The sequence below is a fragment of the Oncorhynchus gorbuscha genome, linkage group LG15 (genome assembly GCF_021184085.1).
Source record: "Oncorhynchus gorbuscha isolate QuinsamMale2020 ecotype Even-year linkage group LG15, OgorEven_v1.0, whole genome shotgun sequence".
Taxonomy (NCBI): Eukaryota; Metazoa; Chordata; class Actinopteri; order Salmoniformes; family Salmonidae; genus Oncorhynchus; species Oncorhynchus gorbuscha.
The window spans coordinates 66,746,010-66,772,839 of NC_060187.1; the positions used below are offsets into that span (position 1 = coordinate 66,746,010).

Here is a 26,830-nt window from a genome sequence, read left to right on the forward strand (position 1 = left end):
CTCAGTCATCAACGAAAGGAATTAATCAAAAAAGGCAAACGGATAAATTACGTTTATTTTGTATAAAATATATAACTCTTGTACAGGTAGTATTACCGTGCATATACATGCACAACTCAGGGAATTGAAAAAAGTATTTAAAAAAAAACATGTACATTATTGGACTAAACACCATGTCTATTTATAGTATTTATTCAACTTTTGCCACACTAAGAGACTATGTTCCCTCGTCCCTCAGTAGTGCATTTGAGTGATAACTTTTAGACAAAGGGTGCATTTCTTTCAATAAATTAGTGATGTACAGTTACACAGTGCTCACTGTCAAAATTGGTTCAGGTAAAAATTGAAAAGCTGCCATCTTTCAGGCTGCTGGTGTTGCTTCAGCTCAGATGATTCTGATATGAGTTTATTAAAAGCATTCATATGCCCTCAATGTTGCTTCCAGATTTCACCAGCCTTGAACTGGTTAGTATGAATATACTGCAGTCAAGTATCTTCTCTGCTTCTCTCCTTTGAAGTATCTGAATTTAGTTCTGTCCTTTTTGGGTTGGTTCTGTCAAGTTCAGTCCTGCTCCTCATCTGTGACTGTCTGCTGTTCAGTGGTCACATCTTCGTCCTCTAAGTTGACCTGGCGGGCAGCGGTGTGGAACAGGCGCATCAAGTCTCGAAACCGCCGAGACACCTGGACAAGAGAGAGATAAAAGAGTCAGTGGACGAGGGTTAATTTCACAAGCCAAGACTTTTCAACAAGTGTATTACTGTTGGATTTTTTATAGTTCGGTTACAAAAAAACAACCTTCACCTCATTGAGTGTCTTATTGCCAAGTTGGGTGGAAATTGCCTGGAAAGTACTCTGATTGGCACCTTGCTGCTGACAGGTGGTTAGAATGACACGGTCAGCCTCCCTGTAACCCAAAGAGGATTATCACTAACAAAAACATTTTAAAACATTAAACAAATACCAAGCATTTTCAGGCTCATCTTTCTCACCTTGTCCAGAGTATGACCTTCTCCCCACTGGCAGTGAGGGAGATGTTTTTGGCACACACCGGGGGATCGGAAGAGGGGTTCTCCATCTCCCCGCTAAAGGCTGTTGGGGGGCAATCAGACACCCCCGAGCCTTCTCCATCCCCCTTACTCCTCTTTGGCAAGGGGCTGTTTTCTCTCTCCCCATCCTTCCACTCTTCCTCATCATCCTCATCATCCTCCTTCTCAGTGAGGGGGAGTGAGCCTTCCTCAGGACCCTCCCATGAAGGGGCTCCTTGCTTTTCTGAAAAGCATAATGGTTGTTTATCTGCAATGTGTGAAAGAGTTTAAAGGGGGGCTGAACTTCCTGATTTGACTCTAGTGTTTTGTCTCGTTCAGAAATGCAGCAATCATGACTGAAGCCAAACAAGAGTTGTCCAACTGGCCTTCACCACCACAGACCACGTGTATGGCATTGTGTGGGCGAGCGGTTTACTGATGTCAACGTTGTGAACAGAGTGTTCCACGGTGGCTGTGGTTTATGGTATTGGCAGGCATAAGCTACGGACAACGATTGCATTTTATCAATGGCAATTTGAATGCACAGAGATACCGTGACGAGATCCTAAGGCCCATTGTCGTGTTATTCATCCGCCCCAATCACCTCATGTTTCAGCATGATAATGCACAGTCCCATGTTGTAAGGATCTGTACACAATTCCTGTCAGCTAAAAATGTCCCAGTTCTTCCATGGCCTGCATACTCACCAGACATGTCACCCATTGAGCATATTTGGGATGCTCTGGATCGACGTGTACAACAGCATGTTCAGTTCCCACTAATATCCAGCCACTTCACACAGCCATTGAAGAGTGGTACAACATTCCACAGGCCACAATCAACAGCCTGATCAACTATGTGAAGGAGATGTGTGGCGCTGCATGAGGCAAATGTTGGTCACACCAGATACTGACTGATTTTCTGATCCCACGCACTTACTTTTTTTTTTTTAGGTATCTGTGACCACCAGATGCATATCTGTATTCCCAGTCATGTGAAATCCATAGATTAGGGCCCAATTCATTTATTTCAATTGACTGATTTCAAAATATGAAATGTAACTCAGTAAAATCTTTGAAATTGTTGCATGTTGCGTTCATATTTTGGCTCAGTATAGATAACTTGACCAGGTCTTGAAGTCGTCTAGGCTAGATAGTGCTGGCCTACTTATTTCGCGACCGTGGCAAAATTGGTTTGACATTGAATAGCCTCTCTGGAGCTAGTTAGGGACAGTCAATGAATTACACAATGGAAATGGGACAATTACTTACGTTGCACAGCTTTTAGTTGTCTCATTAAATGCTTCCAATATTTGTATATGCAATTCTAAAATGTATAGTTGGTTTGACGTTTAAGTCATAGACACTTGGCAGCATTGACAAACATTTTGTCCATGTACATTGTCATCTACTGATGGTCCCCAACTAGCCCGATAGGGATATTGAAAGTCAAACCAAATTGACCATAGGCATTAAAATCAGGTCGCATGCAGCTGCGCTCCGAATTGATGATTACTTGGGTGCTGACAGCTGTGGGCAGGATTTAAATAAACCCAAAAGGAAAACAGTACCCTTCATTCCGTGACATACCATTTTTTCTTATCATCTCGCAAATCTCAGTTTTGGACAAGACTGACTTTATGACTCTTATCGATGCCACAATGCTGTTTTCAAAACGAGAAATTGCTTTTTAGGGGCAGTCGCACTTTAAAGTTTTTCATTCTATAGGTAACCTAAAATGTATTTTCAGCCGTTTTACTTTAGTTGCTTTTGACCAAATAATGACAACAACCTTAATTCATACAGCATAGGTAGTGCATTTCTTACCAGGATGTGGACTGTTGGCTTCATCTTTTACTTCAGCGTCCACCTCTTGCTCTTCCTCTTTATCTTCCTCCCTCTCCTCTTCCCTCTCCTCTTCCCTCTCTTCCTCCCTCTCCTCACCGCCTGTCTCAGTGTGGAGGTTGGCTGTGGGGCTGGTTGCCGTGGGGTACAAGGGGTCAAGGCTCTTCATCGCCCTGGGGATGCCATCGGAAGCCTGAGCGAAGACCGCATGTCACATTCTGTCATCTCCATAACTCATTTTACTCACACAGACAGTTTAGAACAACAAAACACTAGACTACGAGGCTACCTTGTTGTCATGGCAGCGAGAGCATCCTTTCCTCTTGTGTCTGCGAAGCTTGGCATCATGGCTGGCACCATGACAGAGGCAGAAGCAGTCCTTTTCTGGCCAATCACACTCCTGTGAAGGAAGACAACCAGCCAAATCAGAATCATAATTGCAAATGCAATTAGAAATCAATAAACGACACAATCCACATTTCCTCAAACCTTGTAGATGCCATGAGAACCCATCTTTCTCCTCCGGCTGCGACCTGTCATTGGTGGAATCTCTTCTTCCTCTAGATCAGGGAGGGTCACTTCTTCAAAACCACCACTTGCCCCTCCCCCTGACCCCAAGCCAACACCCTCGCCTCCGTCTATTCCGCCCCCTACCTCCTCTGGCCAACAAGCCTCTTCAAACTGCCCTGGACGGGCTGAGGGTGGGCGGAGCTCGTCAAAGAATACCCAGAATTCCCCTTGCAAGTGGGTGTGGCCTTTCAGGAGGGAGGACATCTGTGCTTTAAGCTGTAGAAAACAGAGGTGGATTACACTGGTGATTTAACATTGGTTTACTATGCTGACAACTAATGTGAATGGTATAGAATACTGCCATACCTCCTCAATGCTGGCAGGACTGAGGCCAGGTCCCCCCTGCAGAGCACGTACGATTTTCTGGTAGTGAGAAAGGTTTTCCCCAAAACTAATCTCCAGCTGCCTCAGGAAGCGTCGACTCCGCTCAAATGCTTGCTGCTCCTCAAACTGGACAGGACATAAAACATCATAGTCGAAGAGTATTAATGGCTTTTTCAGCAGTGAGAACTTTCAGATTCACTACAATGTGTTTGGCTACAAGACAAATAATAATTTTGTTGAACATAATTATATATCAACACTAGAGGTCGACCGATTAATCGGCATGGCCGATTAATTGGGGCCAATTTCAAGTTTTCATAACAATTGGCGTTGCATATAATCAATGCGGTGCCGGTTAATTTATCATCGAATCACAGTTTACTTCGCCAAACGGGGGATGATTTAACAAATGCGCATTTGCGAAAAAAGCACAATCGTTGCACGAATGTACCTAACCATAAACATCAATGCCTTTCTTAAAATCAATACACAGAAGTATATATTTTTAAACTTGCATATTTAGTTTTTAAAAATTCATGTTAGCAGGCAATATTAACTAGGAAACTGTTTCACTTCTCTTGCGTTCATTGCACGCAGAGTCAGGGTATATGCAACAGTTTGGGCCGCCTGGCTCATGCGAACTAATTTGCCAGAATTTTACACAATTATGACAACATTGAAGGTTGTGCAATGTAACAGCAATATTTAGACTTAGGGTTGCCACCCGTTCGATAAAATACAGAACGGTTCCGTATTTCACTTAAAGAATAAACGTTTTGTTTTTGAAATTATAGTTTCCGGATTTTACCATATTAATGACCAACGGCTCGTATTTCTGTGTTTATTACATTATAATTAAGGCTATGATTTGATATTTGATAGAGCAGTCTGTCTGAGCAGTGGTAGGCGGCAGCAGGCTCATAAGAATTTATTCAAACTTTACTGTGTTTGCCAGCAGCTCTTCGCAATGCTTGATTCACACCGCTGTTTATGACTTCAAGCCTATCAACTACTGAGATTAGGCTGCCAATAATAAAGTGCCAATTAGAACATCCAATAGTCAAAGGTATATGTAATACAAATGGTATAGAGAGACATAGTTGCCGCGTTATAATTCCTATAATAACTACAACCTAAAACTTCTTAACTGGAAATTTTGAAGAACTGGGAATATTGAACCACCAGCTTTCATATGTTCTGAGCTAGGAACATAAACTTGAGCTTTTTTACATGGCACATATTGCACTTTTACTTTCTTCTCCAACACTGTGTTTTTGCATTACTTAAATCAAATTGAGCATGCTTCATTATTTATTTGAGACTAAATATATTTTATTTATGTATTATATTAAGTTAAAATAAGTGTTCATTGTTCATTCAGTATTGTTGTAATTGTCATTATTACAAAAATATATAAAAATGGTCCGATTAATCGGTATCGGCTCATTTTGGTCCTCCAATAATCACTATAGGCGTTGAAAAATCATCATTGGCCGACCTCTAATGAACACTCTGTTACATTGGGCCTGATCCTTAATAAGCATATATGAAAATGGCTGTGATGTCATCCTTACCAGACCACACTCCAAAGCCTGCTCCGGGAGGAGGAAGGCCGCAAAGTCTCTGAGGAGGTCTGGCCATTCCCCCAGAACAGGACGGAGCTGGGAGAAGAGCTCCACTGCGCTGCGCCCCTCACCCTCCTGCTCAAACTCATATAGCAGACCCAAGAACTCCTCCACCTTACCAGGTACGCCCTGAAGGGCTTCCCGCACCTGAGGGAGGAAGACGGGTTCGAGAGTTAAAGTTAACCTTTTCTTTTTATTGGATAACTGCTACTAATGCTTTGCAACTTGTTTTGAAGTATGTCATTTAGAGTATGCTACCCGAGATCCAAAATCCACTTTACAAAAAACACTTTTGTTCCTTACCCTGTTGAGGTAGGCCTGTGCAAAGGCGATGTCCTTGCTCTCTCTGAGGGGGTCGTTGTCTAGAATGTGGTCGTCATAGAGCAGCAGCAGCTTGGATGTATCCTTACTGTCCCTCTCCGGACGACGACTACGCCTCAGACTGCGAGGAGGCCTGCCTCGCCCTGAGGGTACCCAACCACAGGAAAAGAGAGAAGATACAAAACAAGGATTAAAATGAGTACTTATATGGAAGTGAATACTTAGTAGACCATTTCTGAGAACATGAAAACATTTTGTAGTGAGTCTCCATCACCCCTAGACCTGAGACTGACCTCTGCCACGTCCAGCTCCCTTCCCACTGGCTCGGGGGGTTCCCTCCCCAGGAGGCACGTCCTCCTCTCCAGGGACCTTACTGACCCCGCCGTCTCCAGACTCCAGCCCCTCCCCCTTGGTGGGCCCCTCCTCCTCCTCAGAGTTTTCCTCCTGGGAGTTCTGGGAGACGGGGGAGTTGGGTGAGGTGGGGGAGTTTGGAGAGTTGTCCTCCTCAGAGTCACACAGCCTCCCCTCTGAGGCCAGCCATGTCAGCTTCTTCATGGTCTCCTGTGGGATAGATGGTGGGCGACCGTTAGCAGGCTTAAGGAGAACTAATGAAGAGACTATTCTTAACTTTCTAGATATATTAAGGTAGAATCTTGTAAAAATAGAAACATTTGCTAGCTGTCTGAACAGGTAACCTTACGCTACTTTCATGCCAAAAAATTCGGACTTAAACTTTTAAGTTACGTACCTGCAGCTCGGGCACTGAGAGAACAGACTCCTCTGAGGCTGATGACATCACTTCCTCTTCATCTTCATCCTGAGTCAGGTCATCAAAATCTTCCTCTTCCTCCTCCTCCCCTTGCCTCTCCTGCTCTCCATCCCCGTCTTTCTCTCCATCCTTCTCTCCTCCTCCATTCGGTCCTCCATCTCTTTCTCCCTCTTCTTCCCCCTCTCCACTTCCCTTTCCATCTTCACCCTGCTCTCCGTTTCTCTCCTCCTCTCCCCCTCTTCCACTGTCTCCTTCTCTTTGGTCACCCTCTTCTCCACCATTCTTCTCTCCTCCTCCTCCAGTTTGTTCCTGTGCTACAGTCCTTCCACTCAGCATGCCCATACCATGCACACCACAATCTCCCTCCTCTTCTTCCCTTCTCTCATCCTTTTCACCACTATTTCCCTCAGGTGGTATGTCAGGTATGTGCGTTGATGTAGCTGCCATGCACCACCTCTCTAGCCCCACCTCTCTCCTCTCTTCTTCTCCCCCTATCTTGTTATTCTCCACCCCATCCTCCCCTCCCTCCATTTCACCAACCACCATTCTCTCAAGGGCGTCAGCATGGCTTTCCAGGCTGGAGCAGGGGCTTCCAGAGGGTGACTCAGAAAGTGTCAGGAGAGGACCCTCCACATCCCCCCATCCCTCCTTCTCTTCCAGCTCCCCCTCTTCCCGTAATCCCTCCACCAATCGGTGCAGCTGCTCCTCTAAACTCGAACCGGAAGCATGTCCGCTGTTGGGCAACCGGACACTCAGTGCCTGCTGGTAGCCCATTGTGCCATTAGGTAAAGTGGTGAGTGGCGAGAGGCAGGAAGGTATGCCATTCGTTAACCCAGTAATATTGTGTTGGAGTGCAGGCGACAGACCAAACGGGAGGCTTTCAGACTGGTGAAACCCATTCTCTGAAGCATTGAATGACACGGACCCGTTTGAGACCAGGCAGTTTTTGGGCACCCATAGCATTTGCATAGAACCATGGGTCGCAGTTTGTACCAGTACATACTGGTCATTCTTAGGGGCTGAGAGGCTCTGGATGATTGACGGAGACATAATATCATGGGAGCTGCTAGACTGGAGTGTGAAAGTATCTGTATTAGTAATGTTCGGAGTGTATCCAGAAAGGTTCTGGGAATAGGTTAAGGACGGGTCAAACCCAACTTCATCTTTGACCTCTGCATGAATTGGTTGCCCCCAGGTGCTGTTCTGATTGTTGAGGGAGAGGTTCATAGGGCTGGTTTTGATGCTAAGGGGAGGGGAGGGCGTATGAGAGAAGAACACAGGGCTAGACTTTAGCTGGAGCCTGCTATCAGGGGGTGTGGGGGGATAGTTCAGGGAAACTTCCAAGCTGGGTGGGGCAGGCAGGAGGGGCCTGGTCAGAGTACGGGCGAGAGCTGCTCTGGTCTTAGCCTGAGTGTCCTGGTGGGAAGGGGTGGAGTGTGAGGGCCGCTTGGCCAATCTTGGAGCAGCACAGGCACGATGGGCTGAGTTAGTGACCAATGAGGGAGTACCACCATTCTCTGCTGGAAGAGCAAACAAGGGGGGTGGGGGTGATGGCTTTGGGGTAGCTGGTTGGATGGGCAGCAGTTTACGAAACGGTGCCCTGTAGGGTGTTTTTTTCTCTGTTTGATTGGGACTCATTTGCATCACAAAGAGGGGGGCTCCCACCGGGATGGAGGGTAAGACCTGAACCAATGGCACTGCTCCATGGGCAGGAGTGACAGGAGCCTGGGACAATGGCAGGGCCCTCCGGATTGGAGTGCTGGGGGCCTTGGCCAATAGGATGACCCCTGGTGAGGGGATAGGTCCAGGAACATGGGCCAGAAAGCGGAGTGTATCTGGCAGGGCTTTGGCGAGGGGCGTAAGTGGGGCAGAATGGGTGAAAGCGTAGAAGGGACGAGGTTTAGGGGCAATGGGTGGGCGCTCGCCTTTGTAGTTCATGCAGGGGTGTAGGCGTAGGATGACATTTCTAGGGAGAGATGGGGGATATCGCGTCCCATTGGCGAAAGTGTAAGGAGGTGCTGGAGGAGGTGGAGGTATTCTGGATGGGGATTTCCCATGTGGTTTATTATACTCCATCACCGCCTTGTGGATGAATGGTAGACTCTTCTGTAGAGGAGAAACAATTTACATAGGAATTAGTACCTATTAGTAGTAATAGGGAAGTAAAATGGAGAATCAGTATTTACTTATCAGAGAAAATGTGTCAGAGTGGTGGTAGGTGAGTTTGTACCCGTAGCCAGTTGGGCATGACGGACATCTCTCTCTCCACTGGGGGGCGCTCCTCCCCTGGCATCACCCTGCTACAAGTCTCCTGCAAGGCAGGAACTATGTTGTGCTGACAGTACAACTGAGAGAGAACAAAAATAACAGATAAAGACCAACATGGAAATAGGTGATATCATCAAGGCATGATCAAAACATTGAGAAAGACTGTGATAAGCATCAATGAGTTGTGAGGTCCACACCTTGATAGCGTTGTCAGATGCCTTGTGGCCACACAGCTCCTTGACACGGGAGCGTAGCTGGTCCTGCTTCTTGGTACGGATGAGGTAGCGACACATGAGCTGGTAGGGGAGCTCTGTCTGGCTGAAGTGCTTCAGCCCAAGTACAATGAGCCTGGAACAAAAATCCACATTGCAAGTAAATATCTAGTCTTAAGTCTAACATTCAAACATGCGAGGAGAAATTTGATGCTTGGTTGTAGTAAAGATGACATAGGCCCTCATAGTTCCAACTATGTCAGTGAATGATCATTGAATGGGTTTGGAGATAGCTAGAGAGAGACCCTCTTTTTAGCAAAGGGTAACACACCTTCAAGTGTTAATATTCAGCTCAATTCTGAGCAGGCACTCACTGACAAAATACTCACATTTGGCATGGCTATTTTTGACCAGTGTGTAAAATGAGTAATGTTTTTTAAAAGTTTGTTGTTGTTTGTGAACATGAGATCATGAGTTTGTGTCCCCACGCAGGACGTGCAGCATGTGTAAACGTGTGTGTGTGTGTGCAAACATGTACCTGTCCTCTCCGCGTGTGTAGAAGTTGTTCTTGGTGCGTGGGGGGTGCAGTGCGGGGTCCAAGCTGCAGTGAGGCAGGAGCTCTGGGTAAAGGAAGACGGAGCGGGTGGCGAGCAGCCAGGCCGTCTCAGCATGCAGCAGAGGGTATGTACGCACTGCAGGGACAACCAAACACTTACACGCAATTCACAAAACCCACCCTCTGACACACATAGATAACACAAAACAGCTACACACACAGGCTATCAATACCATCTTTAGTTCATACAATTCAGACTCTCACATCTTTACATTACATATGAACCACACACACCAGACCTCCCTGTTCATTACCATTGTTAGAGCGTGTTTGAGGCCTGGCAGGGGGGGTTGGAGGAGAAGGAGCGGATGGCGAGACAGAGCTCTCCTGCTCCTGGACCAGAGACAGCGCCCCCTGGAGGTTACAGGCCCTGAAGATGCTGCTGAAACCTGGGTCCCGGACTGACCTGATCGCCTCCTCACGCTGTGCAAACGTCTGGAGCTCCTCCTGGGTGGGAGGCACACAGAGACTAGGACTTGAGATCGATAGATAGATAGAAAGATAGATAGAGTGAGACACAGAGAGAGAGAGAGAGACACACAGAGGCAGAGACTCAGTTACTTACCAGGTACTGTTTGGTGGTGTGGGCCTTGTGGTGCAAAGCCTCCACAGGGCTGCACAGCAGGTGCACCTGGGTCAGCAGCTGTATGTGCTGAACAGACAGACAAAACAGGCAAGGGGGGTTGTCAGTGAGTCTACCAGTGTCATGTGTCAATATTTAAACAATTGGAAAATAATTAATTATTGGTGTTAATAATAAGGCAACTTTGAAAATCGAAATGTAATATACCACCAACTTCAGATCCTCAGTTAAGTTTTACGAGCAGGCTAACCTACCTGTTGGACTTGCTGCTGCAGCTGGAGTTTCTGGATGTGGTCGAGCGTGAGGACGGGGCAGGGCAGAGGTGGCAGCAGCACCATGGGGGGTGATACCGTGACGATGGGGGTGGAACGGCCAGTGTTCTCCTGGAGGGCTCTCCTCTGCTGCAGAGCCTCCATCTGCTCCCTCACAGTACGTCGCCTCTCTGTTAGCATGTTAGCCAGTGGCTCCTGAAACCTGCAGAGATCAAAGGGCAGGGGTCAGAAAAGGGAATAATAATCATATTGATGACATAATACAGCACTTCATTGCATTTCATTAAATCATCTGTGTGCTTTAAAATAATTTTAAAAAGACAAGCAATTTAGAAAAACATCATTCATGGCTTGAGTGGTCATCGGAGGAAGGTGGTCGTAAGGGGAGAGCAAGCAAAGATGGCAGGCAGGCAGCACTGTCATCACGGTGTCTCACTGTCCCTCCGGTCTGTGTGGCTTCTCCATAGTAGGGCTCGGATGACGTTTGAGCTCAGCTACTGCAGTTTATGGACTCCATAGTAACTATAGGTGTAGCTAGCTAGCTACTCCTTCACTACTACCAAATTTAAGTACCTATTGGGTGAATCTAAGATAAGTCATGTGGCGCCAGAAAGCACACCACATTTCAATAACAATTTAAGAGTAGCCTTGTTGAGGATCGTAGGGAGGACTACTCCCGACACTGCACACCTCTGCTGTGCCATCTTGCTTTCAGGCTTCTCTCCATCCCAAACCTCTGGACACTGGCTGGTATTTGAATATGGCCATTTATCAGGCTTTATCACCAAAAATATCAGTACATGTGGCCCATGTGGGAGATGGGACTGAAGACACCCTTGACTGGAATTATACTGAACAAAAATATAAAAACTCAACATGCAACAATTCAAAAATTTTACTGAGTGACTGTTCATAGAAGAAATCAGTCAATTTAAATAAATTAATTCTGGCCTAATCTATGGATTTCACATGACTGGGCAGGGGCACAGCCATGGGTGGGCATCACCCACTGGGGAGCCAGGCCCAGCCAATCAGAATACATTTTTCCCCACAAAAGAGCTTTATTACAGACAGAAATACTCCTCAGTTTCACCAGCTGTCCAGGTGGCTGGTCTCAGACAATCCTGCAGGTGAAGTAGCCGCATTTGAAGGTCCTGAGCTGGCGTGGTTACACGTGGTCTGCGGTTGTGAGGCCAGTTGGACATACCGCCAAATTCTCTAAAACGACATTGGAGGCAGCTTATGGTAGAGAAATGAACATTCAATTCACTGGTAACAGCTTCGGGGGATGTTGCTGCAGACAGCATGCAAATTGCAAATTGGAAACAGCAGAGGGAACACCCCCCTATCCACATCGATGGAACAGTAGTGGAGAGGGTAGCGAGTTTTAAGTTCCTCGGCATACACATCACAGACAAACTGAATTGGTCCACTCACACTGACAGCGTCGTGAAGAAGGCGCAGCAGCGCCTCTTCAACCTCAGGAGGCTGAAGAAATTCGGCTTGTCACCAAAAGCACTCACAAACTTCTACAGATGCACAATCGAGAGCATCCTGGCGGGCTGTATCACCGCCTGGTACGGCAACTGCTCCGCCCTCAACCGTAAGGCTCTCCAGAGGCTAGTGAGGTCTGCACAACGCATCGCCGGGGGGCAAACTACCTGCCCTCCAGGACACCTACACCACCCAATGATACAGGAAGGCCATAAAGATCATCAAGGACATCAACCACCCGAGCCACTGCCTGTTCACCCCGCTATCATCCAGAAGGCGAGGTCAGTACAGGTGCATCAAAGCTGGGACCGAGACTGAAAAACAGCTTCTATCTCAAGGCCATCAGACTGTTAAACAGCCACCAACATTGAGTGGCTGCTGCCAACACACTGTCATTGACACTGACCCAACTCCAGCCACTTTAATAATGGGAATTGATGGGAAATGATGTAAATATCACTAGCCACTTTAAACAATGCTACCTTATATAATGTTACTTACCCTACATTATTCATCTCATATGCATACGTATATACTGTACTCTATATCATCGACTGCATCCTTATGTAATACATGTATCACTAGCCACTTTAACTATGCCACTTTGTTTACTTTGTCTACATACTCATCTCATATGTATATACTGTACTCGATACCATCTACTGTATGCTGCCCTGTACCATCACTCATTCATATATCCTTATGTACATATTCTTTATCCCCTTACACTGTGTATAAGACAATAGTTTTGGAATTGTTAGTTAGATTACTTGTTGGTTATCACTGCATTGTCGGAACTAGAAGCACAAGCATTTTGCTACACTCGCATTAACATCTGCTAACCATGTGTATGTGACAAATACAATTTGATTTGATTTGATTTGCATGCTCCCTCAAAACCTGAGACATCTGTGGCATTGTGTTGTGACACAAAACTGCACATTTTAGAGTGAACTTTTATTGTCCCCAGCACAAGGGGCACCTGTGTAATGTTCATACTGTTTAATCAGCTTCTTGATGTGCCACACTGGTCAGGTGGATGGATTACCTTGGCAAATGAGAAATGCTCACTAACAGGGATGTAAACAAATTTGTGCACACAATTTGAAAAAAAAAAATTGTGCATACGGAAAATTTCTGGGATCTTTTATTTCAGCTCATGAAACATGGGACCAACACTTTACATACTGCATTTTTATTTTTGTTCAGTATATGTTTGGATTATGCAATATTCTGCTTAAAAGGCTCTAGTCTACAGAAGGGGATCTGATGGAGGTTCATTTGCGTAGCTCTACATACTTTTGTGCACTGAACTTTTGGAATGTGTTGAAAGCGTAGCTCCGCTTGTGCAGACTGAAATCACAGTGGTGAGACTTAACCCTCTCTACCCACCTCTATTATCCTCCTCTACTTTCCCTAATGTTGCTGAGTCATCAGTGGTAGCACTGTCACAGAGCCCTTACTCCACAGTGTGGAAAAACCTGTCTGTCTCTCCGCACGTCATACTGCCTCGTTAACATTTAGAGACATCCATTACAGCCAGGACCAGGACCAGGACACAGTGACTCAAACGTGTGCATGCGTGGAGGGTTGCTGGAAGGAAGTCAAATGCTCTCATCAGCTCAGAGAAGTTGCCTGAAAACAGCACGTCGCACACAGAGACCTCTCAACAGACGTCACAGTTCAAACATCAAAGTAGGCACATGTGCAAAACGGCTACTGAAAACCTGACGCACTGGGAGTGTATGTGTGTGTGAGACACAAAGTGAGTTTGTTAGTGGTGTGTGTTTCTTTTGTTAGTATGAGTAGCTGTAGCTCAAATGTGTGTTAGTGTGGATTGTAGCTCTACTGTGAGTTCTGCCCACCTCCTGACACTTCAGAGGAAGAGAAAACACCAGAGCATTTCTCTGCCTCCCTACCCAAGCAGATACAGCACCCCTATGCTGCTCTGTCCCGAAGGGAGGCATTGGTGTGTGTGTGTACGTCACTTCAAGTGATTCCTAGAATGGCATAGATGGATAGGCTCACTCGGCTACACAGCTGATGCCTGCTGGACTGTTCATTAACACTGTACTTCATTTTGGTCATCTGTCAGCCCCAGCCTCGAACTCAGGCCCTGTGTGTAGCTAACTGACCCTCTCTGCCCATTTATCGCCATTTACATGTTGTTGTTGTCTTAGCTGTTTACCCGTTGTCTCACCCGTTGTCTTAGCTCTCCCAATCAACACTTGTGATTGCTTTATGCCTCTCTCTAATGTCAATATGCCTTGTATACTGTTGTTTAGGGCAGCTCTCATTGTTTTATTTTTCTGCAGAGCCACTAGTCCTGCTCAACATGCCTCAGATAGCCCACTTTGTCCCATCGCCACACACATGCGGAGACCGCGCCTAGCTTAACTGGCGCCTCCAGAGATGCAATGTCTCTTATCGTCACTCAATGCCTAGGTTTAACCCCACTGCATTTGCACCCTACCATACCATACCCTTGTCTGTACACTATGCCCTGAATCTATCCTACCACGCCCAGAAATCTGCTCCTTTTATTCTCTATTCCCAAAGCACTAGACTTTAGCCGTACATTCATCCTACTCCTCCTCTGTTCCTCTGGTGATGTTGAGGTTAACCCAGGCACTGTGTGTACCCAGGTGGTCTCATTAGCAGACTTTGCAACCGTAAAAGCCTTGGTTTCATGCATGTTAACATCAGAAGCCTCCTCCCTAAGTTTGCTTTATTCACTGCTTTAGCACACTCCGCCAACCCTGATGTCCTAGCAATGTCTAAATCCTGGCTTAGGAAGGCCACCAAAAAGTCTGAAATTTCCATTCCCAATTACAACATTTCCTTCCAAGACAGAACTGCTAAAGGGGTCGGAATTGCAATCTACTGCAGAGATACCCTGCAGAGTTCTGTCATACTATCCATGTCTATGACCAAACAGTTCAAGCTTCAACTTTTAAAGATCCATCTTCTCCAGAAATAAGTGCCTCACTGTTGCCTCTTGTTATTGACCCCCATCAGCTCCCAGCTGTGCCCTGGACACCATATGGGAATTGATTGCCCCCCATCTATGGTTAGAATTCGTACTGCTAGGTGACCTAAATTGCGATATACTCAACATCCCGGCCGTCCTACAATCTAAATTAGATGCCCTCAATCTCACACAAATTATCCAAGAACCTACTAGGTACAACCCCAAATCTGTAAACATGGGCACCCTCATAGATATCATCCTGACCAACCTGCCCTCCAAATACACCTCTGCTGTTTTCAACCAGGATCTCAGCGATCACTGCCTCATTACCGGAGTCCATTATGGGTCCGCGGTCAAATGACCACCCCTCATCACTTCAAACACTCCCTAAAACACTTCTGCGAGCAGGCCTTTCTAATCAACCTGGCCGGGGTATCCTGGAAGGACACTGACCTCATCCCGTCAGTGGAGGATGCCTGTTTGCTCTTTAAAAAGTGCATTCCTCACCTTCTTAAATAAGCATGCCCGTTTCATAAAATAAATAAAAACTAAGAACAGATATAGCCCTTGGTTCACTCCAGACTTGAATTCCCTTGACCAGCACAAAAATATCCTGTGGAGTACTGCACAAGCATCAATTAGTCCCCGCGATATGCAACTTTTCAGGGAATACACACAGTCAGTTAGGAAAGCAAAGGCTAGCTTTTTCAAACAGAAATTTGCATCCTGCAGCACTAATTCCCAAAATTGGGACACTGTAAAGTCACTGTAAAGACACTGTAAAGTCCATGGAGGAAACACTGTCACCACTGATAAATCCACCATGCATTTTTCTACAGCTGGCCATGCTTTCCACCTGGCTACTCCTACCCCGGTCAACAGCACTGCACCCCCAACAGCAACTCGCCCAAGCCTTCCCCATTTCTCCTTCTCCCAAATCCGTTCAGCTGATGTTCTGAAAGAGCTGCAAAATCTGGACCCCTACAAATCAGCCGGGCTAGACAATCTGGACCCTTTCTTTCTAAAATTATCTGCCGAAATTGTTGCCACCCCTATTACTAGCCTGTTCAACCTCTCTTTCGTGTCGTCTGAGATTCCCAAAGATTGGAAAGCAGCTGCGGTCATCCCCCCCTTCAAAGGGGGGGACACTCTTGACCCAAACCGCTACAGACCTATATCTATCCTACCATGCCTTTCTAAGATCTTCGAAAGCCAAGTCAACAAACAGATTACCGACCATTTCAAATCTAACCATACCTTCTCTGCTATGCAATCTGGTTTCAGAGCTGGTCATGGGTGCACCTCAGCCACGCTCAAGGTCCTAAACGATATCTTAACCGCCATCGATAAGAAACATTACTGTGCAGCCGTATTCATTGATCTGGCCAAGGCTTTCAACTCTGTCAATCACCACATCCTCATTGGCAGACTCGACAGCCTTGGTTTCTCAAATGATTGCCTCGCCTGGTATACCAACTACTTCTCTGATAGAGTTCAGTGTGTCAAATCGGAGGGTCTGCTGTCCGGACCTCTGGCAGTCTCTATGGGGGTGCCACAGGGTTCAATTCATGGACCGACTCTCTTCTCTGTATATATCAATGAGGTCGCTCTTGCTGTTGGTGAGTCTCTGATCAACCTCTACGCAGACGACACCATTCTGTATACTTCTGGCCCTTCTTTGGACACTGTTAACAACCCTCCAGGCAAGCTTCAATGCCATACAACTCTCCTTCCGAGGCCTCCAATTGCTCTTAAATACAAGTAAAACTAAATGCATGCTCTTCAACCGATCGCTACCTGCACCTACCCGCCTGTCCAACATCACTACTCTGGACGGCTCTGACTTAGAATACGTGGACAACTACAAATACTTAGGTGTCTGATTCGACTGTAAACTCTCCTTCCAGACCCATATCAAACATCTCCAATCCAAAGTTAAATCTAGAATTGGCTTCCTATTTCACAACAAAGAATCCTTCACTCATGCTGCCAAACATACCCTTGTAAAACTGACCATCCTACCAATCCTCGACTTTGGCGATGTCATTTACAAAATAGCCTCCAATACCCTACTCAACAAATTGGATGCAGTCTATCACAGTGCCATCCGTTTTGTCACCAAAGCCCCATATACTACCCACCATTGCGACCTGTACGCTCTCGTTGGCTGGCCCTCGCTTCATACTCGTCGCCAAACCCACTGGCTCCATGTCATCTACAAGACCCTGCTAGGTAAAGTCCCCCCTTATCTCAGCTCGCTGGCCTCCATAGCATCTCCCACCTGTAGCACACGCTCCAGCAGGTATATCTCTCTACTCACCCCCAAAACCAATTCTTTCTTTGGCCGCCTTCCAGTTCTCTGCTGCCAATGACTGGAACGAACTACAAAAATCTCTGAAACTGGAAACACTTATCTCCCTCAATAGCTTTAAGCACCAACTTTCAGAGCAGCTCACAGATTACTGCACCTGTACATAGCCCACCTATAATTTAGCCCAAACAACTACCTCTTTCCCAACTGTATTTAATTTATTTATATATTTTGCTCCTTTGCACCCCATTATTTTTATTTCTACTTTGCACATTCTTCCATTGCAAAACTACCATTCCAGTGTTTTACTTGCTATATTGTATTTACTTTGCCACCATGGCCTTTTTTGCCAATCATCGAGAATTTCAAGAAGTATATGTCTACGGAAGGCCATGCTTTCCACCTGGCTACCCCAACCAACAGCTCTGCACCACCGGCAGCAACTGGCCCAAACTCTTGACCCAAACTGCTACAGACCTATATCTATCCTACCATGCCTTTCTAAGGTCTTCGAAAGCCAAGTCAACAAACATATTACCGACCATTTTGAATCTCACCATACCTTCTCCGCTATGCAATCTGGTTTCAGAGCTGGTCATGGGTGCACCTCAGCCACGCTCAAGGTCCTAGACGATATCTTAACCGCCATCGATAAAAGACAGTACTGTGCAGCAGTCTTCATCGACCTGGCCAAGGCTTACGACTCTGTCAATCACCGTATTCTTATCGGCAGACTCAACAGCCTTGGTTTCTCTAATGACTGCCTCACCTGGTTCACTAACTACTTCTCAGATAGAGTTCAGTGTGTCAAATCGGAGGGCCTGTTGTCCGGACATCTGGAAGTCTCTATGGGGGTGCAACAGGTTTCAATTCTCGGGCCGACTCTTTTCTCTGTATATATCAATGAGGTCGCTGTTGCTGCGGGTGATTCTTTGATCAACCTCTACGCAGACGACACCATTCTGTATACATCGGGCCCTCCTTAGAACACTGTGTTAACAAACCTCCAAATGAGCTTCAACACCATATAACACTCCTTCCGTGGCCTCCAACTGCTTTTAAATGCTAGTAAAAACTAAATGCATGCTCTTCAACTGATCGCTGCCCGCACCCACCTGTCCGTCTAGCATCACTACTCTGGACGGTTCTGACTTAGAATATGTGGACAACTATAAATACCTAGGTGTCTGGCTACACTATAAACTCTCCTTCCAGACTCACATTAAGCATCTCCAATCCAAAGTAAAATCTAGAATCAGCTTCCTATTTCGCAACAATGCGTCCTTCACTCATGCTGCCGAATTTACCATCATACCAATCCTTGACTTTGGCCATGTCATTTACAAATTAGCCTCCAACACTCAGCAAATTGGATGCAGTCTATCAGAGTACCATCCATGTTGTCACCAAAGTCCCATATACCACTGTGATCTGTATGCTATCGTTGGCTGGTCCTCGCTACATATTCGTTGCTAGGTATAGCTCCGCCTTATCTCAGTTCACTGGTCACCATAGCAACACCCACCCGTAGCACGTGCTGAAGCAGGTCTATTTTACTGGTCATCACCAAAGCCAACACCTCCTTTGGCCGCCTTTCCTTCCAGTTCTCTGCTGCCAATGACTGGATTGAATTGCAAAATCACTTGCTGGAGAAGTTGGAGACATATCTCCCTCGCTAACTTTAAGCGTCAGCTGTCAGAGCAGCTTACCGATCGCTGCAGCTGTACACAGCCCATCTGTAAATAGCCCATCCAACCAACTACCTCATCCCCATATTTGTTTGTTTTTCTGCTCTTTTGCACATCAGTATTTCTACTTGCACATCCTCATCTGCACATGAAATCGGAAGTTTACATACACTTAGGTGGGAGTCATTAAAACCCATTTAACCACTCCACAAATTTCTTGTTAAAAAACTATAGTTTTGGCAAGTCTGTTAAGACATCTACTTTGTGCATGACACAAGTAATTTTTCCAACAATTGTTTACAGACAGATTATTTCACTGTATCACAATTCCAGTGGGTCAAATGTTTACATACACTAAGTTGACTGTGCCTTCAACCAGATTGGAAAATTACAGAAAATTATGTCATGGCTTTAGAAGCTTCTGATAGGCTAATTGACATCATTTGAGTAAATTGGAAGTGTACCTGTGGAAGTATTTCAAGGCCTACCTTCAAACTATGTTCCTCTTTGCTTGACATCATAGGAAAATTAAAAATTAAAGTCCTCAAAAAACAAATTGTAGACCACCACAAGTCTGGTTCATTCTTGGGAGCAATTTCCAAACGCCTGAAGGTACCACGTTCATCTATACAAACAGTAGTATGCAAGTATAAACACCATGGGACCACTTAGCCGTCATACCACTCAGGAAGGAGACGCAGTCTGTCTCCTAGAGATGGTGCGAAAAGTGCAAAGATCATACTTTTTGGAGAAATGTCCTCTGGTCTGATGAAACAAAAATAGAACTGTTAGGCCATAATGACCATCGTTATGTTTCGAGGAAAAAGGGGAAGGCTTGCAAGCCGAAGAACACCATCCCAACCGTGAAGCACGGGGGTGGCAGCATCATGTTGTGGGGGTGCTTTGCTGCAGGAGGGACTGGTGCACTTAGAAAAATAGATGGCATCATGAGGTAGGAAAATTATGTGGATATATTGAAGCAACACCTCAAGACATCAGCCAGGAAGTTAAAGCTTGGTCACAAATGGGTCTTCCAAATTTCCAAATGGACAATGACCATACATACTTCCAAAGTTGTGGCAAAATGGCTTAAGGACAACAAAGTCAAGGTATTGGAGAGGCCATCACAAAGCCCTTACCTCAATCCTATAGAAAATATGTGGGCAGAACTGAAAAGGCGTGTGCGAGGAAGGAGGACTACAAACCTAACTCAGTTACACCAGCACTGTCAGGAGAATTGGCCCAAAATTTACCCAACTTATTGTGGGAAGCTTGTGGAAGGCTACCCAAAACATTTGACCCAAGTTAAACAATTTAAAGGCAATGCTATCAAATACTAATAGAGTATGTAAACTTCTGACCCCTGAGAATGTAATGAAATAAATAAAAGCTGAAATTAATAATTCTCTCTATAATTCTGACATTTCATATTCTTAAAATAAAGTGGTGATCCTAACTGACCTAAAACAGAGAATTTTTCTTTACTAGGATTAAATGTCAGGAATTGTGAAAAACGGAGTTTAAATGTATTTGGCTAAGGCGTATGTAAACGTCCGACTTCAACTGTATATCACTCCAGTGTAAATTCCTAAATTGTAATTACTTTGCTACTATTGGTCTATTTATTGCCTTACCTCCTTACTTCATTTGCACACACTGTATACAGATTTTTCTATTGTGTTATTGACTGCATGTTAGTTTATCCCATGTGTAACTCTGTTGTTTTTGTCGCACTGCTTTGCTTTATTTTGGCCAGGTCGCAGTTGTAAATGAGAACTTTTTCTCAACTGGCCTACCTGGTTAAATAAAGGTGAAATTAAAAAAAATTATTAAAAAAACGCATGAGTGGCTGCAGTCACGTATCCTGCAGTTGTTCATAACACATACGACAGATGGCCAATTTGGCTCACCAACCAGCACAAAGTCAACAAGAGGAGGACCGTGTTTGTAGAAAAAAAGCAAGGGTGAGCTAAACAGTCACACATTCACATTGATTCAGTTCTGGGATAGATAGCACTGTTGACTCAAGGAGGACCAGGAAGCAATGGATTATTTGGCTCATCATAATGCTATTTTATGAAACAGTTGTCATTTTAAGCGCATCTCAAAAGTCTAGTTGCTTCATCTGGTTGTTTGCACCGCATTAAAAGCTCTATATCATTATTAATATGAGGTACTGGGTTGGTGGACCAACTCAGTGACCTTGTGGTTAGTGTCCACTGAGATCGGAATGTTGGGTGTTCGATCCCCGGCCGAGTCAAGACTGTAAAAATGGGAACCAATGCGCCTCTGCTTGGCATTCAGCATTAAGGAGATAGATTGGGGGTAAGGCCCTGCGATAGACTAGCGTCCTGTCCAGGGGGTCTACTTGTACATTAAGCTGCCTCATGCTACAGAAACAGGAGATCTGCTCCTACAAGCTGTTCCAGCTCAGGGCTACTTACTTACTGGGTTGGCAGTACACTTTTTGAAAGCCCTTTCTTTTCAGAGAGAAATAGGGAGAGGGTCAGGGTGGAATCATACCGAATGGCTTGTGGAACGTTGAATTGCGGAGCACTCAGGGGTGGAGCAGCCTCCTCCCTCTCTTCATCTTCTTCATGCCCATCGTCATCCTGCCCATTCACTATTAGCTCATCATCCTGGAACTGAAGGGGTAAAAAGAGTGAGATACAGAAAATATATATTTTTTAAGAGAGACTTGCAGATATGATCCCATAATCCTCACAGTCTCAAAAAGCTCCTCCAATAGCTCGTTCACTTCCTTTTCTGAAAGAGAGGGAGAAAGAAAATAGTTTGGTTGATTTTTCCCCTTGAGTAAAATGTAATTTTTATATATATGTATGGAAACATTATTACAGACTCACTGGTGATGCGTACAGCCCGGTCATTCCTGTAGTCCTCTCGGTCAGGCTCATCCAGATCCTCCAGGAAATTATACTCTGGGTCATCATCATCATCACCCTCTTCTGAGAGAGAAAAGAGAAGGCGGAGGTCGCGAGAGAGACAGAAAAACTGATATTTTAAACTGTTTAAAAGTGAAGAAAGGTATATGGCCTAAGGGTAAAATGGCTGTCAACACAACCATAACCAGTGAAGACGAAACGGGAAATATGAGGCAGAGTGGGGGAGACAAACAGGAGCAGAGCAGTGGGGGGGCAAAGTCAAAATAAGCCAAACATGACAGAGCAAACAGAGAACAATTAAACCAACAACACACACATCACCTGTAAAATGTGTACACACACACAGGTTAAATGCAGCTCCATCTGTCTCAAGTCTACCCGCTTCACACTTTTCAGTGTTTGGAGGAGTGCCAACTTTTTGTGTATTTCACTAAGTATTTGCTCCAGGAAAAACTGAATTCATGACCCATTTTTGAGAATGATGTAAAATCTTGTTGCATTGGTTTCTACATGGTTGGACCATTCAATTTCAATAGTACACCGCCCATCCTTGAATCCTCCCTCATCATCCCTTTATTTGAATCCTAACCTTCATTCTCCATGTCGGATGTCATGAGGCCCTGCAGCCACTCGCTCCAGTCGCGGTCCTCCAGGGCCAAGCTGTAGTCGTACATGTCAGGAGTGATGTCAGGGGCATGTAGCTCCGCCTCCAGCTTGCCCAGGGGCACGTTCCTCAGGGTCCGTTTGGAGCGGGTACGACACGCCACCAGGCTAGACCCTGCACCTCCAGTCAGAGGCTGGAAACAGAGAGATGGAACCAATGAAGAAAGAGATTCACATTTGTCTCGATATGGCTGATAGTGTCCTGATACGAGTCAGGTGATTTCCTGGTATAGCTGAATAGTCTACTAGTATTCATGGGTTGCACGTTTTGTCACAGTATTGTTTTGAACATTCTCTTGAGGACTGGTGACCGAATTAACGTTCTACTCAATGCATTGCCAATGGTGGTGATGAAGACGTCATCAAAAGAGCATTACAGTTGCTTGAAAACCCTATGACATTTCAAAAGGAGGCAAATAATTAGTAAGAAAACCTTTTTGTCATAATTGTGATGTCCTCAGATTGACTTTAGATGCAGTATACCTTTAGCTAACTATCCCGAGATTGAGGGGACAGCACTGAATTTTAGCTAGTTAGCTATTTTTGACAAACTTTGCTAGCTAATGGAAACATTGCCCTCTCTCTAAAGTAAGTTTGACGACATAATGATGGAAAAGTTGTTTTTGACTAATTATTTCCTACTTTAGCACTGTCATCCTATTTCCATGCCACTGTAGTGTAATTTAGAATAAATAGGCATTAGCCCCTGCCAAAATGACTTGGCATCAGTCAGGGACCAATATGGCTGTGGTGTCTGTATAAAGTTCATAACAATGGCAACGATGTGACTAAGTGACAGAAGTGCAACCCATTAATAGTTTAACAATTTCAGTACCTGGAAGGATTCGGTGCAGATGGGGCTGAGTTCCAGCTCTTCCTCCACTGCGTGAAGCTTCTCCAAGAAGGTGCAGTCTTGGGGCCTGAAGGGCCGGGAGGGGCCAGTGGAGGATGGGGGCGGAGGGGGCCCCATAGGAACAGTATCCACCCTCAGATGTCTGGGCTGCCTTGACTTCTAAACATAAACCAAGACCAACATTACAGTACACTCATACTCATCCAGTGCACATTGTAAATATTAACTCAGTCAGTTAACTCTGACACTGTATATAGTATGTTAAACTTACTTTCTTGTATTCTTATTTCTATTTCTCGTTTGTTGTTGTTCTATCTTATGTTATCTTTACTATTACATTTGCATTGATTACTGCATTGTTAGGTTTAGAGGTGTCAAGAAATGCATTTCACTGTACTTGTGACAAAAAAAATGATAAAATAATAATTGCATTCTTCCCCCCCAATTATTTAAATAAATTTCAATCAAAGGCCAAATGCAGAGGTGTGGTGTGTTACCTGTCTGGGACTGTCAAATCTGTCCTCTTCACACTCAGAGTGTCCAGGGGTCCTGGGCCTCGCCCCTCGGGCACACCGTGGGGACGAGGCTGTGCTGTCCACATCACTCCAAAACGTCTGAAACGACAATTTCACAGGCATGACACCGTAGTCACATAGCACACACTTTTGACTGATTGAAAATGCTCTTCCTCACCTCCTCTGTAGTCTCATCCTCCTCATCCTCATCGGGGCAGTACTCTTCATCAGAGGAGTCCTCCTCCTCCTCCAGAGGGATGTCAACAAACTGGGGAGGCTGAGGAGAGGAAGCAGGGAGCGAGATGAGAGGGAAAGAGTGAAATACAGGGAGAAAGCAACAGAGATGAAACAACAGTGAGGAGTAATAAAGTATTTGACATGACACTAGCACTATGTGTGACAGGGACATACCTTCACTTCAAGGACCCTTTTGATAGGAGAAATATTCCAGGTGGGGATCCCCTGCAAGAGAAGAGGAAGCCACTTTAGACTATTGAGATGAATCCAGGACAGAATATTAAAAGGTAGCTAGCTACAAGTTGTGTTACTGGAAACCCACCACCCCCCTTTCTACCACCTCCTTCAGTCTGGAGCGGGTCATCTTGGGCTCCTGAGGGATGCAAATAGAAGATAAAAACATTGAATTCAGGCAGAGGAGAGCTAAATTATTTTCAAAACTTGCAAGTGATATCAGCAACCAATTTCTGAGTTGTACAGTCAGTATAACTTGCTGTATGTTGACGCTCACAAATAGGGGTAGGTCCTGCGTCTCCTGGATGGCTGCTTTCATCATGGCCACTACGTGCTCGTTGGTTATCACCTCCTGAGGGCAACATTCACAGGTGTCAGTCAAAAATGTTCAACACTAACATTAGTACTTAGCAGTTAGCATTAACCCCTCTTTTTCCCAGATTGAGACTCCAGGTAACTCACATGGAGGATGGTCCGTACGTTGACGGAAGTCAAGTTGTGTTGCTGTGACTTCCTCTCCAGATCCATATCCAGCTGCTCAAACTCATCTTCCTCACTGTCACTGGATGAATCTTCCGACAACCTTTTTCCAGCCACGGAGTGTCCCTCTTCCTGCCCATTGTCTAAAGTGCTCTTCATTTTCAAGCCGTGCTTCCTCGTTGACAGCCTCTGGCCCCCACAATCCTCTCCATCTTCAGACAGAAGTAATGAATTTGTGCACATCAAAACAGAAACCCAATTCTCATACACTAGAAATCTGATTCAGTGTTTCCAAAATGGTGGGTATGTCCACAGAGAAGGGATAAGCAACTTTGATGGGGGTGGGGGCCAGAATAAATCTGAACTCATCATGAGGGGCTGCAGTGGCTCACGGGTCTGCATACCAATATCCATAATCACACATGTAGTCAGAGCAAGCCCTAGACTTTTGGGGGCCCTAAGTGAAATTGTTGGGAGCAAAACATTTTCGCAGCTCCCCCCTCTTGACAGTGGAGAGCTAATTTCCCTAAATTCCACACATTTTGCCAAGAAGTTTGGAAAGCAAGTTTGCTGCAATTCTACATATTTTGTCATTGGGAAGAGAGAATATGTAGCAATTTAATAACTCATTTCATGCTAATCTTTTAAAAAATTGCCACAGGGCAGAGAAAAGAAATTCAGCTTTACAGCTAATTTCTTGCAATTATACTAATTTCGCCATAAGGTGAAGAGAAATTATTGCAGTTATGAATATGATATCTGGGTGGGGGGGGGGGGGGGGGTTGGAAAGTTCTTGTTTAAATCGGCGTGTCACAAGAAGCAGAGTTGAGACGCTCACCTAAGGTAATTACCAGGCCCAGTTCTGTGTCGTCCTCCTCTGCCTCGGAGGGGCTGGGAGATAGCTGACAATCTTCCCCATTCTTAAGCTGGCCTGCAGCAGATACAAAACAAAGATTTCACAATGAGATAGGAGTTGATCACATTCCCACCACTGAAGCATGTAAAACCAATGAAATGCCCTTGCACATAAACTCCAACATCCCTTCATATCTCAGCAACACACTATGAGTTACTTGTCATCCCTCTCTCTAGTTCTCCATTCCCCCTTCCTTTTCTTATCCCTCGTACCTGAAGAAATTGTCCTCTGCTTGAACCTGGGAGAGTGTCTCATTGGTGACAGCCCACCTGTGACCGTCATCCCAGAGCCTTTTCCCTTAGCCGGGGTGGAAATGGAGAGATGTCTGTTAACAGAGAGAGTGCAGAGTGGACCACCATTGGAGATCTGAGGGGCACAGGTTGTCTCATCCCTCTTCAAGGCTTTAGAACGCATGGGCAGTGGTTCTGGGGTGCTCGATTTGCGTTTCTGGGCTTTCATGCTTCGAGGCCTGAAAGAACACAACAGTTTAACGTCACAGTTACATGAGGGGGCTAACGTTAGCAGACAGTAAAATATAGAATAGAATGACAATATGAAATATTTGCAGTTGTTACTAGCTAGACAAAATGTACATAGCCGAGTAATACAGCTAACGAATGTGTCCCATGTGTGCAATCCAAGCTACTATCTAGCTAGCTGTTATTATCTAGCCAAGTTAGCAGGCTAGTGTTGCCGCTTTCTCAGTTGCAGTACAAAAAACACAACCAAGTCATCACAGCTATATAAAACATTTCTTACTAGCTAAAATAATCGCATGACACAAGTCACGCTACTCACGCTAATGACCCTGAAGTAGTTGTTTGGGTAGTTAGCTAGCTAGCTTGTGTTGTTGTTATTAGCTTGCTGGCTAACGACGTATATTTGTCAACAACTAACCTTGTGTGTTTGTGTGTCTCGGAACGAGACGCACGACTTTTCTAGGTTGACAGTACATTGACCTTTCAAATTTAGTAACTTTCTTGGTGTCACTTACCCGGAAATAGGCATTTGGTGCCATGAGAAAATAACGAACTAAGCAAATCTCAAAATAATTTACAGCGCCCTTTCCCGCGTGTCACAGATAAATCCATCCCCACTTAATTTCCCTATAGCATTAGAGATCCCACCTCAAGTA

General features: G+C 45.2%; 1 protein-coding gene across 4 annotated transcripts; it reads right to left on the reverse strand.

The window, feature by feature from the left end:
• Positions 1-37: 37 nt before the first annotated feature.
• On the reverse strand, positions 38-26,830 carry gon4lb (gon-4 like b). Of its 4 annotated transcripts, none has more exons than XM_046302390.1 (31): positions 26,690-26,830; positions 25,908-26,164; positions 25,618-25,710; positions 24,762-24,991; positions 24,577-24,651; positions 24,406-24,438; positions 24,240-24,290; positions 24,007-24,105; positions 23,811-23,927; positions 23,296-23,472; positions 22,387-22,594; positions 21,759-21,860; positions 21,620-21,660; positions 21,418-21,539; positions 10,413-10,632; positions 10,141-10,227; positions 9,830-10,022; positions 9,498-9,651; positions 8,945-9,095; positions 8,710-8,826; positions 6,459-8,585; positions 6,004-6,271; positions 5,693-5,853; positions 5,339-5,536; positions 3,747-3,890; positions 3,360-3,656; positions 3,160-3,270; positions 2,853-3,063; positions 991-1,294; positions 803-905; positions 38-682 (listed from the first exon to the last, which is right to left on the reverse strand). In XM_046302390.1, exons 1-31 carry the CDS (start codon positions 26,701-26,703, stop codon positions 563-565), a joined length of 6,585 nt encoding a protein of 2,194 aa, XP_046158346.1. In that variant the 5' UTR covers positions 26,704-26,830; the 3' UTR covers positions 38-562. The 4 variants fall into 4 exon arrangements, with proteins under 4 accessions (XP_046158346.1, XP_046158347.1, XP_046158345.1 ...); XM_046302391.1 differs by having other exon boundaries at positions 991-1,270; positions 24,388-24,438; XM_046302389.1 differs by having other exon boundaries at positions 24,388-24,438.